The 21724-nt window shown below is 30.2% G+C and overlaps 2 protein-coding genes across 2 annotated transcripts; both read left to right on the top strand.

Moving 5' to 3' along the window:
* Positions 1-3116: 3116 nt before the first annotated feature.
* On the top strand, positions 3117-9699 carry HELRODRAFT_182124 (hypothetical protein; the record flags this gene model as incomplete). The annotated part of the gene is made up of 10 exons (XM_009032421.1): positions 3117-3329; positions 3549-3709; positions 3847-4012; positions 4515-4682; positions 5110-5304; positions 5559-5734; positions 5847-5938; positions 6293-6417; positions 6865-7008; positions 9559-9699. 10 exons carry the CDS (start codon positions 3117-3119, stop codon positions 9697-9699), a joined length of 1581 nt encoding a protein of 526 aa, XP_009030669.1.
* Positions 9700-10302: 603 nt separating this feature from the next.
* On the top strand, positions 10303-20759 carry HELRODRAFT_182123 (hypothetical protein; the record flags this gene model as incomplete). The annotated part of the gene is made up of 16 exons (XM_009032420.1): positions 10303-10487; positions 10717-10879; positions 10949-11086; positions 11421-11576; positions 13505-13617; positions 13755-13917; positions 13984-14100; positions 14564-14701; positions 14911-15036; positions 17917-18081; positions 18227-18530; positions 18670-18819; positions 19126-19300; positions 19459-19567; positions 19658-19853; positions 20458-20759. 16 exons carry the CDS (start codon positions 10303-10305, stop codon positions 20757-20759), a joined length of 2700 nt encoding a protein of 899 aa, XP_009030668.1.
* Positions 20760-21724: the final 965 nt, after the last annotated feature.

Genomic DNA, 21724 nt, shown 5'->3' with positions numbered 1-21724 from the left:
TTTAACCCTTTGTAGTAGTTGAAATGTGGTGATCTTCAACAAGTGACACAACGACTTCACGAATGTTATTCCTTTTTGACCGCTATCTCTTTTACCTACGATCTTTCCAGTAGTTGTTAGATTTTCCATTCTTTCCTCCGCATGGTGTGACCTAAAAACATTAACAGCCCCCGTCAGATTATCTGTAGTAATTTTTTCTTTTCATAGTCAGACTGTTTTAATACATCCTCATGAGAAGTCCAACTAATTTTCATAATTCTTCTCAAAAACTACATCTCAGAAGCGTTATTTTTTTCCATTTTTTTTTAAATTGTCTAGGACTCAGAGCCGTAAGTTAGCAGAGGAAAAATATAACACTCTAACAGTTTTAATTTAGTTGATATTTTGATTTTACTGTTGGTGAGGATGTTTTTCATTTTAGAATATGCATCTATCTTTTGATATCTATAGAGATTACACAGGTCTGGAGATAATACACAGCCTCGCCTAACACTTTTCTTGATTTCGACAAAACTAGTCATCTTGTTACCAACTTTCATTGCTGCTCTTTGTTCCCAACAGAAGTTTTTGATAATTTTCGTGTCTTTTCCATCAATTTCCAAATTTTCTAATATTTTAACAAGCTCCACGTTTTTGATGTAATCGACAAAACATACAAACAAGTCTTTCTTCATTTCAATCGCTCATTTACTGATCATTTGTAGCATAAAGATAGCGTTTCTTGTGCCACAGTCCTCGACAAAACATATTGAACATTCGAAATTTCAGATCTTATTTAAGTTCGTGCTTTCATCATGAGAAGAGAAATTTTGTAAGACGACTCATCAAGCTGATTGTTCGATGTAGTTCACATACCGTTGCATGGAGTTTTTTTTAGATAATCTTCAGGAATATATTAGATAAAAACCAATAGAATTAAAATAGTTTAATTAAAACAAAAAGCTTTCTTTGGCAAAATTGCCATCATAAGTGTTATAATTTGACCAGTGTTACGTATTGTTAATTTAATTAATAAACTAAATAATAATTAACAATATATTATTAAAAAAATTAAAAGTAGTAAATAATACAACAGCAATAGAATTTAACAGTGAGGAGAAGTGGGATCTTTTTTGATTACTTGGAACTTTTTTGTATCCTTGAAAACATCATTGAGTTTTTCATGATAGTCTGCTCGGTCAATAATGACATATGTGCCGAATTATCTGCGCGTCGTATTTTAATGTTTTTAGTTTCCCTAAGCTGTTTTGCCGCTTCTATTATTTCATCAGTGAGCAGCTTGCTTTGGAAACTTCCTTGTTTCTTGGTTTCAGCTTGAAGATTATCATGAAAAACTCAATGATGTTCTCAAGAATACAAAAGAGTTCCAAGTAATCAAAAAAGATCCCACAAACTAAACTTAACACAATAATTAAAAAAATAAAAAGCACATCACTTATAGGCGAATACTCTCCTGGCTACTTATATGGAAATATAAAAACGCATAAAAATAATCATCCCATCCAACCAATTATTAGCCAAATTACAACAGTCACATACCCTGTTGCAAAATTCTTGAACAAAATTTTATTCCAAACAATTACACACTACAATTTCAGATATGGTTCCATTGAGCATACCGAAAGCACAACTGAAGTCCATTCTTAAAATTTGCACTACCGAAGCACCATTCCACAGTCCCACAGGCGAACTTTACAAGCAAATCGACGGTGTCGCTATGGGATTTCCCCTCAGCGTCCTATTTGCCAGTTTTTACCTAGGACATCTGGAGAATGAGACCTTCAAAAACAATGCAAATTTAAAACCAAATATCTTTGCTAGATACGTTGATGATATCTTTGCCTCCTGTAACGATCATGAACAAATCAAAATTAAGATTTACCATTGAAATTGAAAAGGAACAACGTTTACCTTTCCTCGATGTGTTGGTCACCCGTGGCGAAGAACGATTCAAAACTGCTGTCTATGTCAAAGAAACAAATACAGAAATTTGTTTGAATGGACAAAGTGAATGTACCGAACAATTAAAAGACAGCACAATAAAATCATTTGTAAACCGGGCATTCACACACTCTTCCGATATTGAAAATCGCAACGCTTAATTAAAAAGAGTCACCAACCTACTTGTAAACAATGAATATAAGACTTATTCTATTGAAAAAATTGTTAAGGGCAAATTACTACACAACAATAACTTTTCTAATACCAACAATCAAAATAACGACATCATCTTGCATTACAGAAATTACATGTCAACCGCATACAAAGTAGATGAAGCTATTCTTAAACATATCATCAATAAAAATGTCACACCAACCAACCCAAATAGTAAAGTTAAACTCTGAATTTATTACAACAATAAAAAGACGTCTCACCTATTACTGAAAAACAATTGTAGTCCTAGAGATAACTCTGTGTTAAAACGTAATCACGTAATATATATATGAATTTAATTGCCCCTTTGACGGCTGAGAAAGTCAACATGAAAAGTAATATACCAGAACACCAACTACACGCATCTTAAAATTGCAGAAGCAGTCCTAATAGACCAAAAATTAATATACAACAAAAAATGACAACCTCACACCCAACCCTACGCTTAATCAACAATTAAAACAAAGAAGTAATAAAAACTAGCATTGTAAATAATGACAAAGAAGAATTTGATGCTATCGATCGAACCAACGAAGATGGACCAGCCAATAAAGAAATCTGACACCTAATTTCCATCTAAGTTCACTTTTACAAAGTTAATATTTCCTTATATAAGTCAAATTGCACTGATGATGATTCATCCGGAATCGAAATATGGCCTTATTTGCAGCATGAATTCGGAAAATAAGTTTATTTTTAGTTTTAATTAACTAAACGTTCTCCAAAAAACCTTAGTGAGAAAAATCGAAAAAACGAACTACAAACATATTAACGCCAGACATTCGGTAGAACTTATAGAATATTGTAAAATTATGCTCTATTACCAACATATGTATATATATATATATATATATGTATATTTCAAAAACAGTTTTAGGAGTAAAAATTTTTCAATATTTCTAACATTTTAGTCATGTTCATTACATTCTACCACAACTAACATAATCTTTACCAGTGTTAACATGTTTCTAGGTAATTGTAATTGTTTTTTCAAACGCAGTCAGAAATTAGTTCTTCAATCAGTAAAAGACAGTATTCTTCCACAATTCGACGAAAAGTTTGATCGGGAAACTGATAGCCAAATAATGAAATTGCCAATCGATGAATTAAGACAGGGTGAACGATTTCCAGAAGATCAAGAAACTGTTCACACTATTGGAATTAAATTCGAAGAAGTGAGATAAAACTTAATGATGATCACCTAATCAAATCAATAATATTAATAGCAATAGTTAAAAAAACGGCGAAATCACAGTTATTTCGTTATTTAAAATTATCCTCAGTCTTGCTTTAATTTTGTTCTCTAATTGCTTTATTTAAATTATTTTATTTGATTAACTATTTTAAATTGATTGCACATTTTAGTGGTTTTGATGTACTTTTTCAACTACTAGCTGGCAGTTTTGATTGAAACCAACGTACTGGAGGAAACACTTCCTCAAAAAATTATGCAACTGTCACTTCTAATGAAAGAACTTTCCAAAGAAGCTCTTGTTACTATGTTTCAGACTTTAAAAAGTCAAGTAAACACTAATACACGCTCCAAAATAAAATTGTTAGTGATAGAACTGTTTAATTAGTTCCTTGGTGGCTTGTTTTTACGTTTTTAAATATGTTAATAAAATATTTAAATAAAAAAATCATTGCTGGCACTGTGAGAAAAATAAATATTTTTGTTCAATCAACCAACAGCGAAATCTTTGCTGACTTGCTACCAACGGCTCAGTCAGCTGCTGTTGTTCCTGCAGTGGTTGATTTAATAGCTAGCAGAAGTATCTATGGTCTTAGAGCTCACATCGCTCTGAACGCTATTGCTCTTATTTCTTTTCCTACAAAGAAAAATGTTGAATATTTAATGGTTAGATTATTTTGGCGCTGCGATGTTTTGAAACATAACTTAAAATGTTTATTAACTCTTCAAAACACTCAAATTTATTTTTTGATGATAACCAAATTAAAACTTTAAGCATAGAAAATTTAGAAGTAGACTCCAATCTTTGTGTTACACATTAATGGACTGGCAAAACCTTTACAAATTATCGTACAAATGAATATGTAATGTGTATCGGTATTTGCTCACCTGATCCAATAAAATAACTGTGTAGCCAAAGAATGGGCCTGCTTTTAAATTTATGAAACATCATTTTGTACAACAAAAACTTAACAATAACATGTAAGCAAGATTATAGTATTTTATTTCACAAATTTTGATATTTTATTTAAACGATGACGACAAAATCTCAATGCAAAAAAAAAATAATTACATGTTGAGGAACTTTAATCTACATATGATGTATAAATGCTTCATATATTCACATATTTTTGCACAATCCCATTAAAATAGTTATAATTATATGCAGCGGTTGCTCGAGAAAATTGGAAATTCTGAAGGACCAGAGGAATGTAGCCACTTGAGACAAACTGTGTTACTCACCATTGGATCTCTGGGAAACAAAGCCATTACATTGATTAGACAGAAAAAAATGACTGACGTTGAATCGAAAGATATTCCCGACAATATTCTTTTGGTAAATTCGATATTGTTTATGATGCTAATATTAATATTTTTATTAAAGATCACTGAAATTGTTCATGATGTTATTATGTCTAAGGAACGATCATGATGATAGATGTGTAATAGGAAAGCTGGCAAAATTTTTTATTTATTCTTTATAACTGATTAATTAGTCAGTTATTTGTCGTCCATTCAATCGGTCATGACATTTTGTGATAAGGAAAATCATGCACACCAGTTTTATTTGACATCTTATCGGCATTAGTAATTATGTCAACAATATTGTTAAAGATAGCTTATTTGTATACAACAGGGTATCATATTCATCTTTATATAAGCTGTTTAATTCTATCACAAACTGCCAGCTAAATTATTAAATTAATAAATCACTTTTTTGTTAACCAAAATCTCACCTGTCACAATCGTCATTATCCATGCAGAAACTCGCTCGTCTGTTGTCCGAGCCACGAGATGTTTTAGAAAAAATTGCAGTTGTTAAAGCAATGGGCAACTTGGGTTCAAAAAAATCAGTTATCCTACTTAGAAATATAATTTTTGAACCATCTCTATCTGAATCACTACGTATGCATGCCATTTATGCCCTCAGAAAAACATCTGTATTTTATCCAAATGATGTTAGTGCGCTGTTGATGTTGTGGAGGTTTATTGTCTTTTTGCAGATATTTCAATAGAATGTTTGAATCGCTTGAATAATCGTTTCATTTATTTAGCTATTAGCAATCAAAAACAACTAATATAACTCTACTAAAACAGTATTTACCCTCCGAGAATGAATTGTTTACGAGTAAATTTAAATGAATAAATAAATATATATAATAAATAAATTTAAGTAAACTTTTTCAAAATTGTTATATAATGATTATTTTAGGTACATCCAATTTGTTTGGCTGTTTTCATGGACCATTCTCAGCCAATTAAAATAAGACAAGCAGCTTTTGACGTTGTAAGAAATGGTTTTCCTTCTTTAACAGTTCTTCAAATGATTGGACAAAGCATGAGAGATGAACCCCATCGTCAAATCAAGACTTACGTTTACACATCGTTGTTAGCTCAGGCTAATCACATGACAAACCAAAAAACATACAAACAGTCGTTAGTATAAGAGATTGCTTTAACATTTTTACTTTAATATATTGTGATCAATAATGATTTCCAGAGCGGAATATGCCAGAAAAGTCTTGAAACAAATCAGACCTCTTATTCCAGGCTTACTTGATTCAAAAGCCATCGATGCCCAATTTTTCAGCGGTCAGTAGCAAAAATAAATAATTATTAAAAACACATTTAATGAAATGATTAAAAGTTTAATTGTAGATTCAGTAGATGATTAAGTGCAAATACTCGAAACTAAATTATTAAATATTAACTATCGAGTAATTTGTTTTAACAATTAATATAAGTGAAGTGATGGCCTAGTAGCTAAGGTTGCCTGGTCTTTTCGCGCAATGACCATGTTCGAAAAGGAGAAGGATTCCCGATTGTCACGTGCATTGCAAGTGATGATTCGCGTAGTAATCATTCATACACGCTGCTAGTATGGTGTTGATTCATTTGAAATTTTAAAGAATTTAATGGACATTTAACCTTTATGAACATTCACAGAAAAGTTAAACATTGGTGGAACACTGAATTTAAGAAAAATTAGACAAACGGAATCACCATTACCCGACAAATTTATTCTCAGTTCTCATGGACATATATTCGACAACCATCTAAAATTTATTGAAGTATTAATATATATATATATATATATATATATATATATATTGGTAACAGACTGTTGTTAACGCAACATTTCAAAAATTCAACACTACTTTCAACATTGTTCAACTTTTTTATATTTCTTTTTAATTTAATGTTTTTCTGTTTTTGATTTCTGCAGAAATACTCCGTGATTTAGTCTGGCGTGTAAATTTTGGTAACAGACTGTTGTTAACGCAACATTTCAAAAATTCAACACTACTTTCAACATTGTTCAACCTTTTTATATTTCTTTTTAATTTAAATTTTTAAATTAAAAAGAAATATTAAGAAGTTGAACAATGTTGAAAGTAGTGTTGAATTTTTGAAATATATATATATATATATATATAAACAATTAATATTATACATATATAATAGATAAATATCTACTTCATGAGGTTTGATAATATTAATTGAAAATTAAACATCAGATTGGAGTTCAGTTGAACAAGGTTTACGAAATGGTCAGAGATATTTATGGCCTTGGTCCTTACGGTGAATATTGGACACAAGGATCGAAAGGATTTAAAACTGAAATTGAACTGCCTAAAGAGTTGTTGGATTGGCTGAAAAGTGTAAGTACTCATTTTACTGTTTTCTTTTGTTCAATTTTTGATATAGATTTTTTTCATCAATAAACAATCTTTTCAAATTCTTACAATTATAAAATTATAAAAATGGTGTTAAACTATGATACAGCTTTCTAGATAATTTTTGCAAATCTATACACAATCTACGTGCATAGCAAGTATATTTAAATATATATATTTTTTACAACATTCTATAAATTCTACCGAATGTTTGGCGTTAATATGTTTGTAGTTCGTTATTTCAATTTTTTTCACTAAAGTTTTTTGGAGAACGTTTAGTTTATTAAAATTCAAAATAAACTTATTTACCGAATTCATGCTGCAAATAAGGCCATATTTCGACTCCGAATGAATCATCATCAGTGCTTTCTGCTGTTTATATAGGGAAATATTGACTTTGTCAAAATGAACTTAGATGGAGATTGACTTTGTCAAAATAAACTTAGATGGAAATTAGGTGACAGGTTTCTTTATTGGCTGGTCATCTTCTTTGGTCTCCTTTTCTTCATCGATAGCATCATATTCTTCTTTGTCACTATTTACAATGCTAGTTTTTATTACTTCTAAAGAATATATATACATATATATATATATATATATATATATATATATATATATCTTCGTTTTGCGTCCAGAGACCCGGTTTCCCGAGTTAGGCCGTTGTTTTTTTTGCCATCAACTTTTTGCGCCATTTAAATCTAGAGCTTGCTCAATTGTTTGCGACCAGGACTTTTTTGGACAGCCTTTGGGACGTGTGCCAGGTACTTCAACATCTGCAAGAGAAGTTATGGCACTGTTTAAACTTCGTTTGACATGACCAAAAAACCGCAGACGGTGTGGCCGGCATTCGTCCTTTTTATCATCTAAACCAGCACGACGCAGGATTTCAGTAGATTTGATGTGGTCTTTCAGACTAATTTGTTGCATTCATCGGAGCATTTTCATATTGGTTCGTTGAAGTTGTTGCTCCAGTTTGGTTGTCATTGGCCATGTTTCTGCACCATATAACAACACAGGACGTATCACAGATTTTTAAAGTCTTGATAGTTGTGGTAGTGGGATGTCACGCCGCACCAATATAGAGGCAAGGAAATGCCATTTATTCCAGGCTGCACGTATGTGTGCTCGGACGGCAGCTTCAGCTGTTCCAGTACAATCCAGAACATCCCCTAGATATTGAAACGATGTGATTTTCTCTACCTTAATGGCTTCAAAAACAGTGCTATTTCGAATTTGTTGTTTTGGATTGATGCAAACTGGACAAACAAAATTGGACACTTTAGATAAAGTACCAATTATTTTTGAACAACGTTTGTCACACCACTGGTTACACTGCTGACACTTGATTGAATTGTTACCTACACCATCTTTACAAACTGAACAGGGCCATCATCCAGTAGCTGTGGATTGGATGGGTTCACCAGTGTTCATTGCTTTAGTTTTGCTGATGTTGACTTTGAATCCATGATCGGCGAGTTGGGTGTTCCAATCTTCAAACATCTGTGCTGCATTCTGCTCAGTCATGGCTGTTAAAACGATATTATCAGACGATATATTAGATTCCAAATGTCACCAGTGCGTATCGGTTTTGTGATTTCTTCCATCACAGTTATAAATAACAGTAGACTGAGAATCGAGCCTTGGTGAACTCCAACGCCGATGTCAAATGCAGCTGTTTTTCCAACCGTTGTGCTGACGAGAGTCTTAGTATTCGTATACATTTCCATTACAAGTTGAACAAGATATTCTGGAATAAGTTGTCGACGTAGACTTCACCTGATTGCTTTACGGGGAACTCGATCAGATGCTTTTTCTAGGTCTACAAAATGTGTGATAGTTGTTGATGCTTTGCGAGGTACTTCTTTTGCAATTGCCGAAAGATGTGAATTGCATCAATTGTTGATTTCCCCGCTAGGAAACCAAATTGATAATTTCCGATTGTGATGCACGACGTTAATCTTCTCTCAATGATTTTTTCGACAATTTTCAGGGAGTGTTCTAACAGACGTATACCCCGATATGATGAACAGTTCAATGGATTACCTTTGCCTTTGTATTGCGGGACTGTCATGCTATAGTTCCATTCAGTCGGCATTGAGCAATTTCTCCAGATTTTACTGCAAAGTTGTAATAACGTTAGGATACCTGCAGTACCAGATGCTTTGATAATGTCATTTGTGAGTCCAGAGGGCCCTGCTGCTTTTCCATCCTTCATAGCTTTCAGAGTTTCTGTAAGCTCCTCTACAGTGATGTCTGGAATCGGACCTTCGATGGGTGGAACGTCAGTTATATATATATATATATATATATATATATATATATATATATATATATATATTAACGTCAAACATTCGGTAGAATTTATAGAATATTGTAAAAATTATGGTCTATTACCAACATATATATATATATATATATATATATATATATATATAATAAATATGTAAACTATTCATACATGTTGATCGATTTATTTATTTTAAACTAGATAAATTTACATACTTAGTAAATAAAATTAACATTTTATTGAGGCAGAAATCATCAACCATGCCCTTGAAAGAGCCTCAGCTTGAGGCTTACCTGGACATTGTCGGCCAAGAATTGCAATTTGTTGAGTTGAACAAAGAACGATTGCTAGCCATCAAAGAATATCGTAAAATTAATATGTTTCATTGACATTTTTTTTACAAATTAATTGAATCAAAGAAATCACTCAATCATTAAAAATATGCTTACTAAATTGAATAAATAAATATTTCTTGTAGTATCATATGTATATATATATATATATATATATATGATACTACAAGAAATATATATATTTCATATATATATATAGATGATACTACAAGAAATATTATATATATTTCATATACATATATAAGTTATTAAGAAATATCACCGCATTTTCCGCATTGTTGAGTTTGTAACTAAGTCATGGACTAGAAACATCACAGATGACTGTAATGCGTTGAATTGAGAATTAGATGACAATAACTTAGTTAAAACAAAACAATGCGGAAAATGTGGTGAAGTTTCTTATTAACTGTATATACAATTATTTATATATATTATTTATATATATATATATATTTTGGTAACAGACTATTGTTAACGCAACATTTCAAAAATTCAACACTATTTTCAACATTGTTCAACTTTTTCATATATATATATATATATATATATATATATATATATATATATATATATATATATATATATATATATATATGAGTTATTTATTTAATCAATTTTGCAGTTTACACACTTTTCATGATGACTCCAGTCCTACAAAAGACACTGAACAAAATATCATACGATAAGTCTATGGCCGTGGTCTCCAATTCTGTAATTTTACCAACTCCAGCCGGTATCCCGCTTAAACTATCAATTTCTTTTGGTGGAATTGTGAGTGTCAAAGGAGAGATTATGCCAGATATTGAATTTAGCATGACACCAAAGTTCAAGCTTGAAGGAAGCATTACACCTGTGTATGATTTAAAAAAAATTTTAAGCTATAAACATTTGTAATTTAATCACAACAACTGAAAAAATTCAAATAAAAAAGGAATAAATTAATTAATTAACCACTAATTGTAAATTAAACAGAAATTAACATGAACACAAATTATTCAGAAGTTAACATGAACACAATTTATTTAGAAGTTAATATGATCACAATTTATTTAGAATTAACGGACAACTCTTTGCCTCCATGGGCGTTGATGCTCAATGGATCAAAACAGGAGTTGCTGTCAAAGCAGTTGTCAGAGGAGCTTTGCCCTTTTCCGGTGCTGTTCACCTTGATGTTGCTCAGAAAAAGTTGACTATTCGCTCTAAAATTTCGCCAAATGTATGGTTCACGTTATTGTAATGTTGATCCAAAAATCATGAAATTTAACAGCAATATTTAATTTTGTAGACTCCAAAGTTTTTCCACGTTGAAGTTGTACCAATAACTATCGTTTATCATCTTCCAAAGTCCGGCGTCCAATTACCAATCTATTTTCGGATGAAAGAATTGAATGTTAATGATTCAGCTGTTCTCATTCAGAAAACAGTAAGTTATGACGCTGGTAGCAACAAAAACAGTGCATTTAATCGTATTGTTGGAAATGTCGATGACTGAATCTAAAATTAGTAATAATTATAAAAATATGTTGTTTACATTTTTTAATTTAAAATAAATAAAAAAGTAAAATTATAGGCAACGCCCACTGCATTTTTCAAAAAAGTTGTTTTAATAATTGATTTTATTTTTCCATTAAAAACAGTTTAATCATTTTTTAAAACAAATTATTTGAAAATAGTAGGAATTTAATTATTACAGAAAATGCTATTTATTCCAAAATAAAAATTTTCATTTTTACAAATTTCTTAAACTTTTCAATCAGCATGAATTGAATCTGTTCGGTCTTAGAGGCTCCGTCATCGTTGAACGAACCAAATCAGCCATAACGTGGGGACCGTTTGTACCATTGAATGGTAAACAAAGTATCCTCATTAAACTTCAAGGTCAAACTGAAATTGACGAGGAAATTTATTTCAAGGTATAAGTTAATTTTTATATACATTTATATAATTAATTGATTAATGTTTTTAGTCATAACTATGTGCCTTATTTTTATTATATAACGTGTATAAGTACATATATTTATAAGACGTCTCACCTAATACTGAAAAACAACTGTAGTCCTAGAGATAACTCTGTGCTAAGGCGTAACCACGTAATATATGAATTTAATTGCCCTTTTGACGGCTGTGCACGTCAACATGACTCATATATCGGGCTTACTACTATCTCACTGACTAGAAGGATTACGATGCATAAACAGAGTGGTGCTATCAAATCTCATTTGGACTCAACACACTCAATCACTATTAGCCGTGAAATCCTCGAGAGTAACACCAAAGTAATATACCAGAACAGCAACTACACGCATCTTAAAATTGCAGAAGCAGTCCTAATTGACATCAATAAACCAAAAATAAATATATAACAAAAAATGACAACCTCACTTCCAACCCGGCGCTTAACCAACAACAACAACAAAGTAATAAAAACTAGCATTGTAAATAATGACAAACAAGAATATGATGCTATCGATGAAGAAAAGGAGACCAAAGAAAACAACCAGCCAATAAAGAAACCTGACACCTAATTTCCATCTAAGTTCACTTTGACAAAGTCAATCTCCATTTTCACAAAGTCAATATTTCCCTATATAAACAGCAGAAAGCACTGATGATGATTCATTCTGAATCGAAATATGGCCTTATTTGCAGAATGAATTCGGAAAATAAGTTTATTTTGAATTTTAATAAACTAAGCGTTCACCAAAAATTTATATATCTATATGTATATATCTATCCAGCTTAAAATGATTTCAATCATTGTTGCCTAAAAATCTTACATGAAAATGTTTGATCACATTGTTAATTAATCAATAAGATGCATACCTAAAATCAAGCTCACAAATATAAATCTGAATAAAAATCAAATCAAATTAAAATCTGCATTTTCAACATTTAGACTAGATGAACTCGATGTTATTGCATGCCGAAATTGATACAACTATATCAAGAGCAAGCTAAGATCAAAATTTAGCAAAAATTTTAGTTAAAGAAAACATTAATAATAAGTCAAACTTTATTGAAATTTATACTTATGATTAAAAGAAGGATATCAGCGATATCAGCAGTGGTAGTTTATCGATATCAGCAATGGTAGTTTATTAACAGCGATTACATCCACAAACACTTCACCTTCTATGTCATGCCACAATATAAACTGCAGAAACCATAGTTATAGACGCGGCTATAGACTTCATCGCTAAATTGACTGAAATGTTTTTTATAACATTTTCTAATTCTTTATAAATTTTTTAAGCGCTTAAAAAAATACAAACCTCAACATCCACTAATTATTCAAATGCAAAACCAAATATACACAATACTGAATAACCTAAATAAATTAATATGATGTGGATTTCCAGCCATATTGGAATTAAAGGTAACGAAACCGTGGACCAACAAGCAGCATGAGCCTACTCAATTCTTATATCAAACATCCCATTACCGCACAGCAATTTGATGGTTTCAACAAACAACCACACTGTCGAAAAATAGCAAAATAAATGGAATGAAATCTCAAAATTTTCATCTATTTATAGTAAATACATAAAAGAATGAAAATGCCTATCTAAATCGTAATCCTCAAACTATTTCTAATAGATTGAAATAAGTCATTTGGCCTTTACCCATTCATGGATCTTTGACAAAATAAATCCACTTATATGTGAAATTTGCAGCAACAGATTAAAGATCCAACATATTGAAATAATATTGGAATAGATTGAGGCCGTTGTTTTTCAATAAAATTTATTAAAAATAAAGTTTTTATTTAGTTTAATAGATTAATATTTAGTCTCTAAAAATTATCAAAAAATTTTTTTTTAATTTTTCCTCTTTTTGAAAGCTGATTAACTGGGAACCTGAAACTGGTTTAGGATTTTTCGGTTTGGAGTATCAGACGCAAGAAGAATTAGTGAAATACAGCAACCTACCACACTGGAAAAATGAAGATATTGAGTATGTTCTTCTTTTTTCATAGTTTTAGGTTATATAATTTTAGTTTTCGAATGATATGATGTTTTTCTGTTCAATACACAATAATATTAGTTTGAAACTTTTAAGATCTTTCTATAATTTTAAAAACATTTTTACAGTTCATATTTTACAAGCTCATTGGAACAATCTCCAGAATTTAGTAAAGTAAAAGTTGATCCAGTTTTTACCAAACCAAAAAAACTTGTTGCAGTTTTTGAAATCGGCAATTCGAAAAGCGGAGCAATTCATGCTAAAACTCAAATTACTTATATCCACGGACAGGTAATGACCAAAACGACATTATGTCATTGTCACTTTTATAAAATCTCATCTTTTAAATAATCTCAGAAAAACATTGGTACGCATAATGTGCTGTATACAAATATATTTACACATTTTTGTAGACTCATCTGGAGCAACAACTCTCAGTACAGTTTTACCTTCCCAACGTTCCAACAAAAGCAAGTTACTTTAACTTTTTATAAATTAATTATTAAATTATTGATATAATTGTATTTAGTGACAAACTTGTAGACATAACAAATAAAATAAAACTCGAAATTTCAAGAGGTAGTTTGCACCGCTACTAATGGCTAAAGTATCCGTAAAGTTAGTCCAAAACCAAATGTTACACAAATACTTTCTTGACAAAACTTCCGGAGTAATAGGAAAGGCACCAGGCCCCGCTGTGAATGGGTTTTCTGGCAAAAATAGTCACACTTAACACATGCAATGTGTGTGATTTGTTCATTCATACGTATTTACATGCGCTATAACAATACAGACGTGTGTTTTAAAAAGACTTTTTTCTTCAGGTTGAGAAACATTTAAAAAGCATATTTGCTTTACTGCAGATACATAGTTGAATTTATCAATATTTGCAGAAAATAAAAATATTGAAATAATTGTTAATATGGACGATGAACAGGTGGAACTCCACGCTTCCCTTCGAGCACCTCCAAGACTTTCGCATTTACCAAGTGATCAAGAAATCAGTGTTTTGAAATTGAGTTTAAAAACCATCAATCTCGATTCCGCATCGTCATCGAATGGAGTCAGCATAGACGTTAGTCGAACGATTTTAGTTAGATTTATTTACTTTATTACTGTTATTTATTTAGTTTATTCATTTATTCTGTTTATTTATTTATTTATTAAGTTATTTATCAAGTTTATTCAATCGGTTTATTTTTAGTTTGTTTGATTTTTTTAATTTTATAATTTATTGTTATATTTTTGTGGGCAACATAAAAATCTTAATTTGTTGCTTCACAGGTTAGACGTACTGCCAGAAAAAGTTGGGTTGATCAGCTAAGAAAATTTTATAACGGATACATTTCAAGCAGTCTTAGTACCACCCCTGCTGATTATATCTACAAAACTAAAATTCAAGTTCAAAAAGTCAGAATATTATATATATATTATTAACATATTATAAATATATATATAGTATGAATGCATAAATTCTACTGATGTGTTGGCATTAATTAATTTAAACTTTAAATTGATTAATGCCAACTATTCGGTAGAATTCATACAATACTTATATTGCTTACAGTAGATTATTTACATTATCCCCCACCTTAGTCTTAGTCCTTAGCATAAGCGTTATTTCTTTATTCCTATGAATTATGGCTAACTTATCCAAATGGACAACTTTATTCTTTATCTTTCGTAATCATAGGTCCTGTGTATCACATCTTTTATCTTATTAATAACTTTGTACTGATCTTTCCAATTCTTTGGGAGTTTTGCCGGGCCTCGCCTTCTTCTGCGCCGTAGGTTGTACAAATGGACCAGGTCATTGCTTTTGAAATCTGAGTTATTTCTGTTTAGTTTACGCAGAGCTTTTGTTGTTTCAGTTTTTCTAGCCATAGGCAGACGTCGTGGTCTTTACTTGATTTCGTTGGCACTTGAATCAAGTGCTTTTTCTATGTTTACGAGGTGTAGAATAACCAGACGGATAGCTCTGATGCATATTGTAATATTCGTTGTTCACATCTTTCCTGTCGATCATTGATGCAGCGATGAAAAACTCCTCTTCATCAATCAGCAATGAAGCCGCCGTTGATGTCATCATCCAGGCAGACAAGGATCAAGTTTTCATTACAAGTGCGTTCAGGAAAGGTTTTCTCAAAACTTGAAAATCATCTGTCACCAATTCGTGTTTGGTATAAATATTTGCATCAACAATAACATCACGGTCTTGGACATCGTTAACGTTTAAATAATCGTTGTCGCTTTTAGAAAGAAAAAAAGACGAGTTGCTGACGGCAAGATCAAAGTGGTAGTCCAACTGTATATCAAAAGTTTCAATGTCTTTGTCACTATCAACTTAAATATTTTCAAGACCTTTATCATCGTCTTCGTCATCATCTTTTCCATTTCGATCGAAATGAAAACATTATACAACTTGCTGGCAGAAATATTTGAGTTTCTCACTGCTTATCAAAAGTTTCAATGTCCTTGCCAACTTCTGGACTATTCTCAAAACCTTCATCATCTTCGACATCATCATCATCATTACGGAGTCCTTTTGGCGGTTCATCAAACTGTCTTTGCTCCTTTCAAATCGATTTTGATAGTTTCGATTTTGTAGTTCCCTCCTCAGATTAGTTGCATTGAGTTCTTTATTGCTGAAAGTTTCAAATTATCAAAAATTTTACTTCTGGCTCCACTTTTGAAAACTTAAACGATCGTCACTACCGCCACCAATGTTATAATCTTCAAAGATCCAGATTTTCGAAACCAGTGTTGTAGTTTCCAACGATTGTCAAGTTCAGTTGTCGTTATTCCGTAGGTTCAAGATGATTAGATAAACACAACTGTTTCAAACGCAAACTTTGTTGAACGTTTATTTAACTGCTAACAGTAATAGAAATATCAAACTAATCCAATTAACTACATAAATCACATTTACGACTTCAATTCACACCTTACTATTAACCACACTATGCACCAGTCTTATATAGCCTACAGTAGATTGATTTTTCCATTTTTAGCGTGGATTTACAAGCAAATTTTCTTGCTTCAGCCATTGGAAATAATAAAATTGAATTAAATTGAACATATATATTATATATATCAAGTTTTTACAATATATATATATATATATATTGTATATAATATATATATATACAGTATGTATATATATATATATACAGTATTGTACGAATTCTACAGAATTGTTGGCATGAGTCAATTTAATGTATGTCTTTTCAGTTTTCTTTGCTAGAATTTCATACGATACTGTATAAATAGTTTACTAGAATTTCATACGATACTGTATAAAATAAGGTCTCCTTCAAACATACATATATATATATATATATATATATATATATATATATATATATATATATGTTGGTAATAGACCATAATTTTTACAATATTCTATAAATTCTACCGAATGTTTGGCGTTAATATGTTTGTAGTTCGTTTTTTAATAGTGACAAAGAAGAATATGATGACATCGATGAAAAAAAAGAAACCAACGAAGATGGACCAGCCAATGAAGAAACCTGACACCTAATTTCCATCTAAGTTCACTTTGACAAAGTGAATATTTCTCTATATAAACTAAATCGCACTGATGAAGATTCATTCGGAATCGAAATATGGCCTTATTTAAATGAATTCGGAAAATAAGTTTATTTCGAATTTTAATAAACTAAACGTTCACCAAAAAACTTTAGTGAGAAAAATCGAAAAACATATTAACGCCAAACATTCAGTATAATTTATAGGATACTGTAAAATATATATATATATATAATATATATATATATATATATATATATATATATATATATATATATATATATATATATATATATATATATATATATATATGTTGCCCAAAGGAGTTACCTGTCAATCATATTATTCATTCATTCAATCAAAACGTATTTCAATATTTTAATATTTATTAAAAAATATATTTATATACATTATATTATTATATTTATATAAGTTACGTGAAACCTAGATTACGTAAAACTTGATATATACATGCACAATTTAATTCAATTTTATTATTTCCAAGGGCAACATATATATATATATATATATATATATATATTATATAAGTTACGTGAAACCTAGATTACGTAAAACTTGATATATACATGCACAATTTAATTCAATTTTATTATTTCCAAGGGCAACATATATATAACATATATATATATATTATAATAATATAATGTATATAAATATATTTTTTAATAAATATTAAAATATTGAAATACGTTTTGATTGAATGAATAATATGATTGACAGGTAACTCCTTTGGTTAGAAAGGTTATAGTTTCAACCATTGATGCAATCAAAAAAGGGAAAACCTGGTCGATATATACCATGATCCCGGAAGATTTCATGCAAAAGATGCAGCAGCAACCATACACCATTGATTCCTACGTTCAATATGTTCCTAGATTTGAAATGGTTGACAAACAAATATTTTTTAATCTATTCTATAATCATTTATAATGATATAGTATTTTACAAGAAAAGGCAAATTAAATCAAAACATTATATTTATCCATAAAAATAATTAAATAATTAATTATTTTTAATAAATTTTTTAAAGTTGAGCACTATCTTGTTGACTCCTGAAGAGCATATTTTAGCTGAAGGAATTGCTTTCAAAGCACCGATGCTTGGTGGTTTTGTTGATCCAATTTTGTCGGACGACAATCCTCTTAGTTATCACAAAAATTACAGTCTTGTGCAAGATTCCGAGTTTGATCGGTCACACGTCGATCAAGTTTTTCCGAGAGGTGACGAATCTGAATTATTTGTTGATGATCAAGATGATATTTCGGAATATTTAAGTGAAAAAGATTGGTACTCTGAAAAACCTCTAACTCCAAGATATCCAACACAATTTACCGGTTTTTAATATTGAATGATTCAATTAACATGAATTTGATTTTTAACTCTCTATCTTCTTTTAAATTGTTATTTACCACCATTTGTACTTTATTTATTTTTAATTATTAAAAATGTTATTGGTGTATTAAAAACTTTTAGGAAAATGTATCGTGAGTGATAACCATGTAACAACATTTGATGGTTTGCCGCTTATGATTCCAATTAGTCCATCCGGTTCTTGCAGACTTTTACTAGCTAAAGATTGTAGTTCAGAAAATACATTTGCTATTATTGGCTCTCAGAACAATGGTTACACATTATTTTATTTTATTTTTTTTATTTGGTATTAATGTTAGAAAATTACAATTTGTTTACAGTTAAAAGTTACAGTTTACGCAATTAATGTTCAAAAGTGAAATAAACAATTAATTCACAATTAGTTTACAGTTAAAAATTTACAATGTTTAATATTGGGAGACCTCGTCAAATGCATATAAGACGTCGAACGCGATAGCTTGGTTTTCCGCATTTGGATGTTTAATTTTTTATTTTATAACTACCTACCCACAAGCAAAAATAGTATTTTTGATTTTATGTTTTTAACTTTTATAAAAGGTCAGTGGAGTGCAGAAGTTTACGCCCCTAATACATTAATTAAACTGGTGCCAGACAGATTGGGAAAAACCTACCAACCATTCGTTAACGGCCAGCAAATAAATTTTGATAGACAACGCACACATTCAATTGGTTACATGGATGAATTGCACACCTCACAATATCAAAGTTTACCGTAAGTTATAAAACAACAAAATAATTGTTTTAGTGGAATAAAAAACTATTTTGACCGCTATCAGAACCCATTGCCTTTTAATTAACATTATGGTTAACATAACATAAAATAAAAAGTTTTATAACATGGTAAAAAAAACAAGTTGCTTTCTTCAACAGAGGTCGTGATGGTGTCGTTTTAGCTAAAACCCGGAATGGTGGAATCAAATTGGTTCTTAAGCAGTTAGGCATGACCATAAAAGTTGAGTCTGGAGTAGTTTATATCAAAGTATGATTTTTTTGTATGTGAAATAATGTTAAAAATATTGATATAAGAATTTTGATATGTGGTTGATATATTCACAAATTATTTTTCCAGCTTTCGCCTTTCTCTTTCCTTCAAGGACGCTTGTGTGGACTGTGCGGCGATTTTAATAGTGATCCATCAAATGATTTATACAATTTAAGCAACGAGCCCGCTCCAAGCCACCACAGTTTTGTTTTAGACAAACTTATTCCAAGTAGTCAGTGCCCCATTGAAACATACAAAAACTTGATTTCAACCCGTTATTCTAGTAAGTTATAATTATTTATTATCTTATAATATTTAATACAAACCTACTGTATTTGTTAAGGTAGTTTACTTTAGCATGCGATAACTAAACATTTGTTACTCTTTTACGTCATGTTATAAAAGATGTGAATTGATAACATCTTGAAAGTTATTATAAATATTTAACAGCTATCACAGCAGAGTTTTGTTATAAACCTCTGTGTTGACGCTATGATTTGCTGTCATGTAGTTTTTTTGTTTTAAAAATTTTTTTTAAATTTGTATCAAAGAGAAAAACGAAATTCTGACAAATTAAAAAAAAACTAACCTTAAACGATCTATAAGAATTATTAATTATCATAATGATATTATGGTATTGCTTTGGCATGAACATCTCAATAAATCTTTAAAAAATTTCCAACAAAATCTTTCTTATTTTCACTTTCCACAGCAATCCTGGAAATTTTCGATATTAAACGAAATTAGTTATTTCTAAATTATGCACAAGAACGTAATTATAATAGGTTTCTTTATTAATTAATCACGAATATAGGGATTTTTATTAACAAAATTGCAACGTTATTAATTAATTACTGGTACAGTTAATTAAATAAAAAAAACTGCAGCCGGTTGTAAAAAGGATCGAACACTGAAGATCGACCGCTTTAACAATGCCGGGGTACCACAAACCTGCTTATCTGCTCAGCCTGTCTTGAAATGTGCCTCCGGATGTAAACCTGTTGGCATCGACATTAAACAAATTCAATTCAAATGTTTTGAACAATCCCTAAAACTTCCCATTTTTGAGAAATGGGACAGTTTGAGACCTCTTGATACTGAAGATTGGAGAACTGTTGAAGGAACAGAACCTGAAGTTATAACCGAAATGGTAGCAGTACCCAGAAGCTGCTCTTGTCCTCATATTTGAAGATAAAACCTAGTTTTAAAATAATTAAGTTTATTTACTAGAATTATTATTCGATGAGTTAGTTAAATGATATAAAAAACTTAATAAATTTTGAATAGTTTATTCAAATTTATTCTATATGTATAAATATATATTTGTCTAATTTATATTTGTCTATTCGTTTATTTATTCTGTAAAATATTTATCGAATTTATTTAATGGTTTCACCCTATTTATTGTGAAACAATATTTATTCAGTATTCTATGTTTTAATTTATTTCCATATAAATTTTATTATTTACAATTTATATATAAAATGCGATGTAATTTGGTAATAAATATAAGAGCTTGTTTACAGAAACAAAAATTCATAGTGACCCATTGGCTAATATGTGGTGTATATAATGATCTTGCGATGAGGCTTTTTAAACACATTGATTATCAACATTATTTGAATAAACACAAAATTCACAATATTTATTGTTCAATTACTATATTATTGATTCACTATTAACTTTCATGTATTTAACCATTTTAAAAATTCTAAACGTTACTAAATATCCCAGGCCGTGTTTTTTGGTTAAAATATGCATTAGTTATATTATTTTGTGAAAAATAAAAAATTTTAAGTTCAATTTTAGTATTTTTTATCAAGTTATGATTAACATCTTTTAAAAATAAGTCTCTCGTATACACTTTAAAAAATATACGTAATGTTTGCCATAGAAGTCAGTATGATAATCGATTTTGTGCCATTTGGAATGCGTAACTAAACCATCGTAATCGTCGAGGATCGATTTGCTCCTCAAATGATGACTGATTGTTGCACTGAACCCGAAATGTTTAATTTCGGAGATGATTTCTTATTCAGACTTAATGATGCGTCCATCACATTGCATTAAAAAAATCTATAGGTTTAACAATGCCCACGTTTCGAACTCATAAAGAATGATTGATTTCATGATTATAATTTGATTTGTAGTGTA

Source organism: Helobdella robusta (genome assembly GCF_000326865.2).
Source record: "Helobdella robusta unplaced genomic scaffold HELROscaffold_80, whole genome shotgun sequence".
In the NCBI taxonomy this organism is placed as follows: Eukaryota; Metazoa; Annelida; class Clitellata; order Rhynchobdellida; family Glossiphoniidae; genus Helobdella; species Helobdella robusta.
Note: the sequence above shows the minus strand (reverse complement) of the source record. Positions and strands in the feature narration are given on the sequence as shown.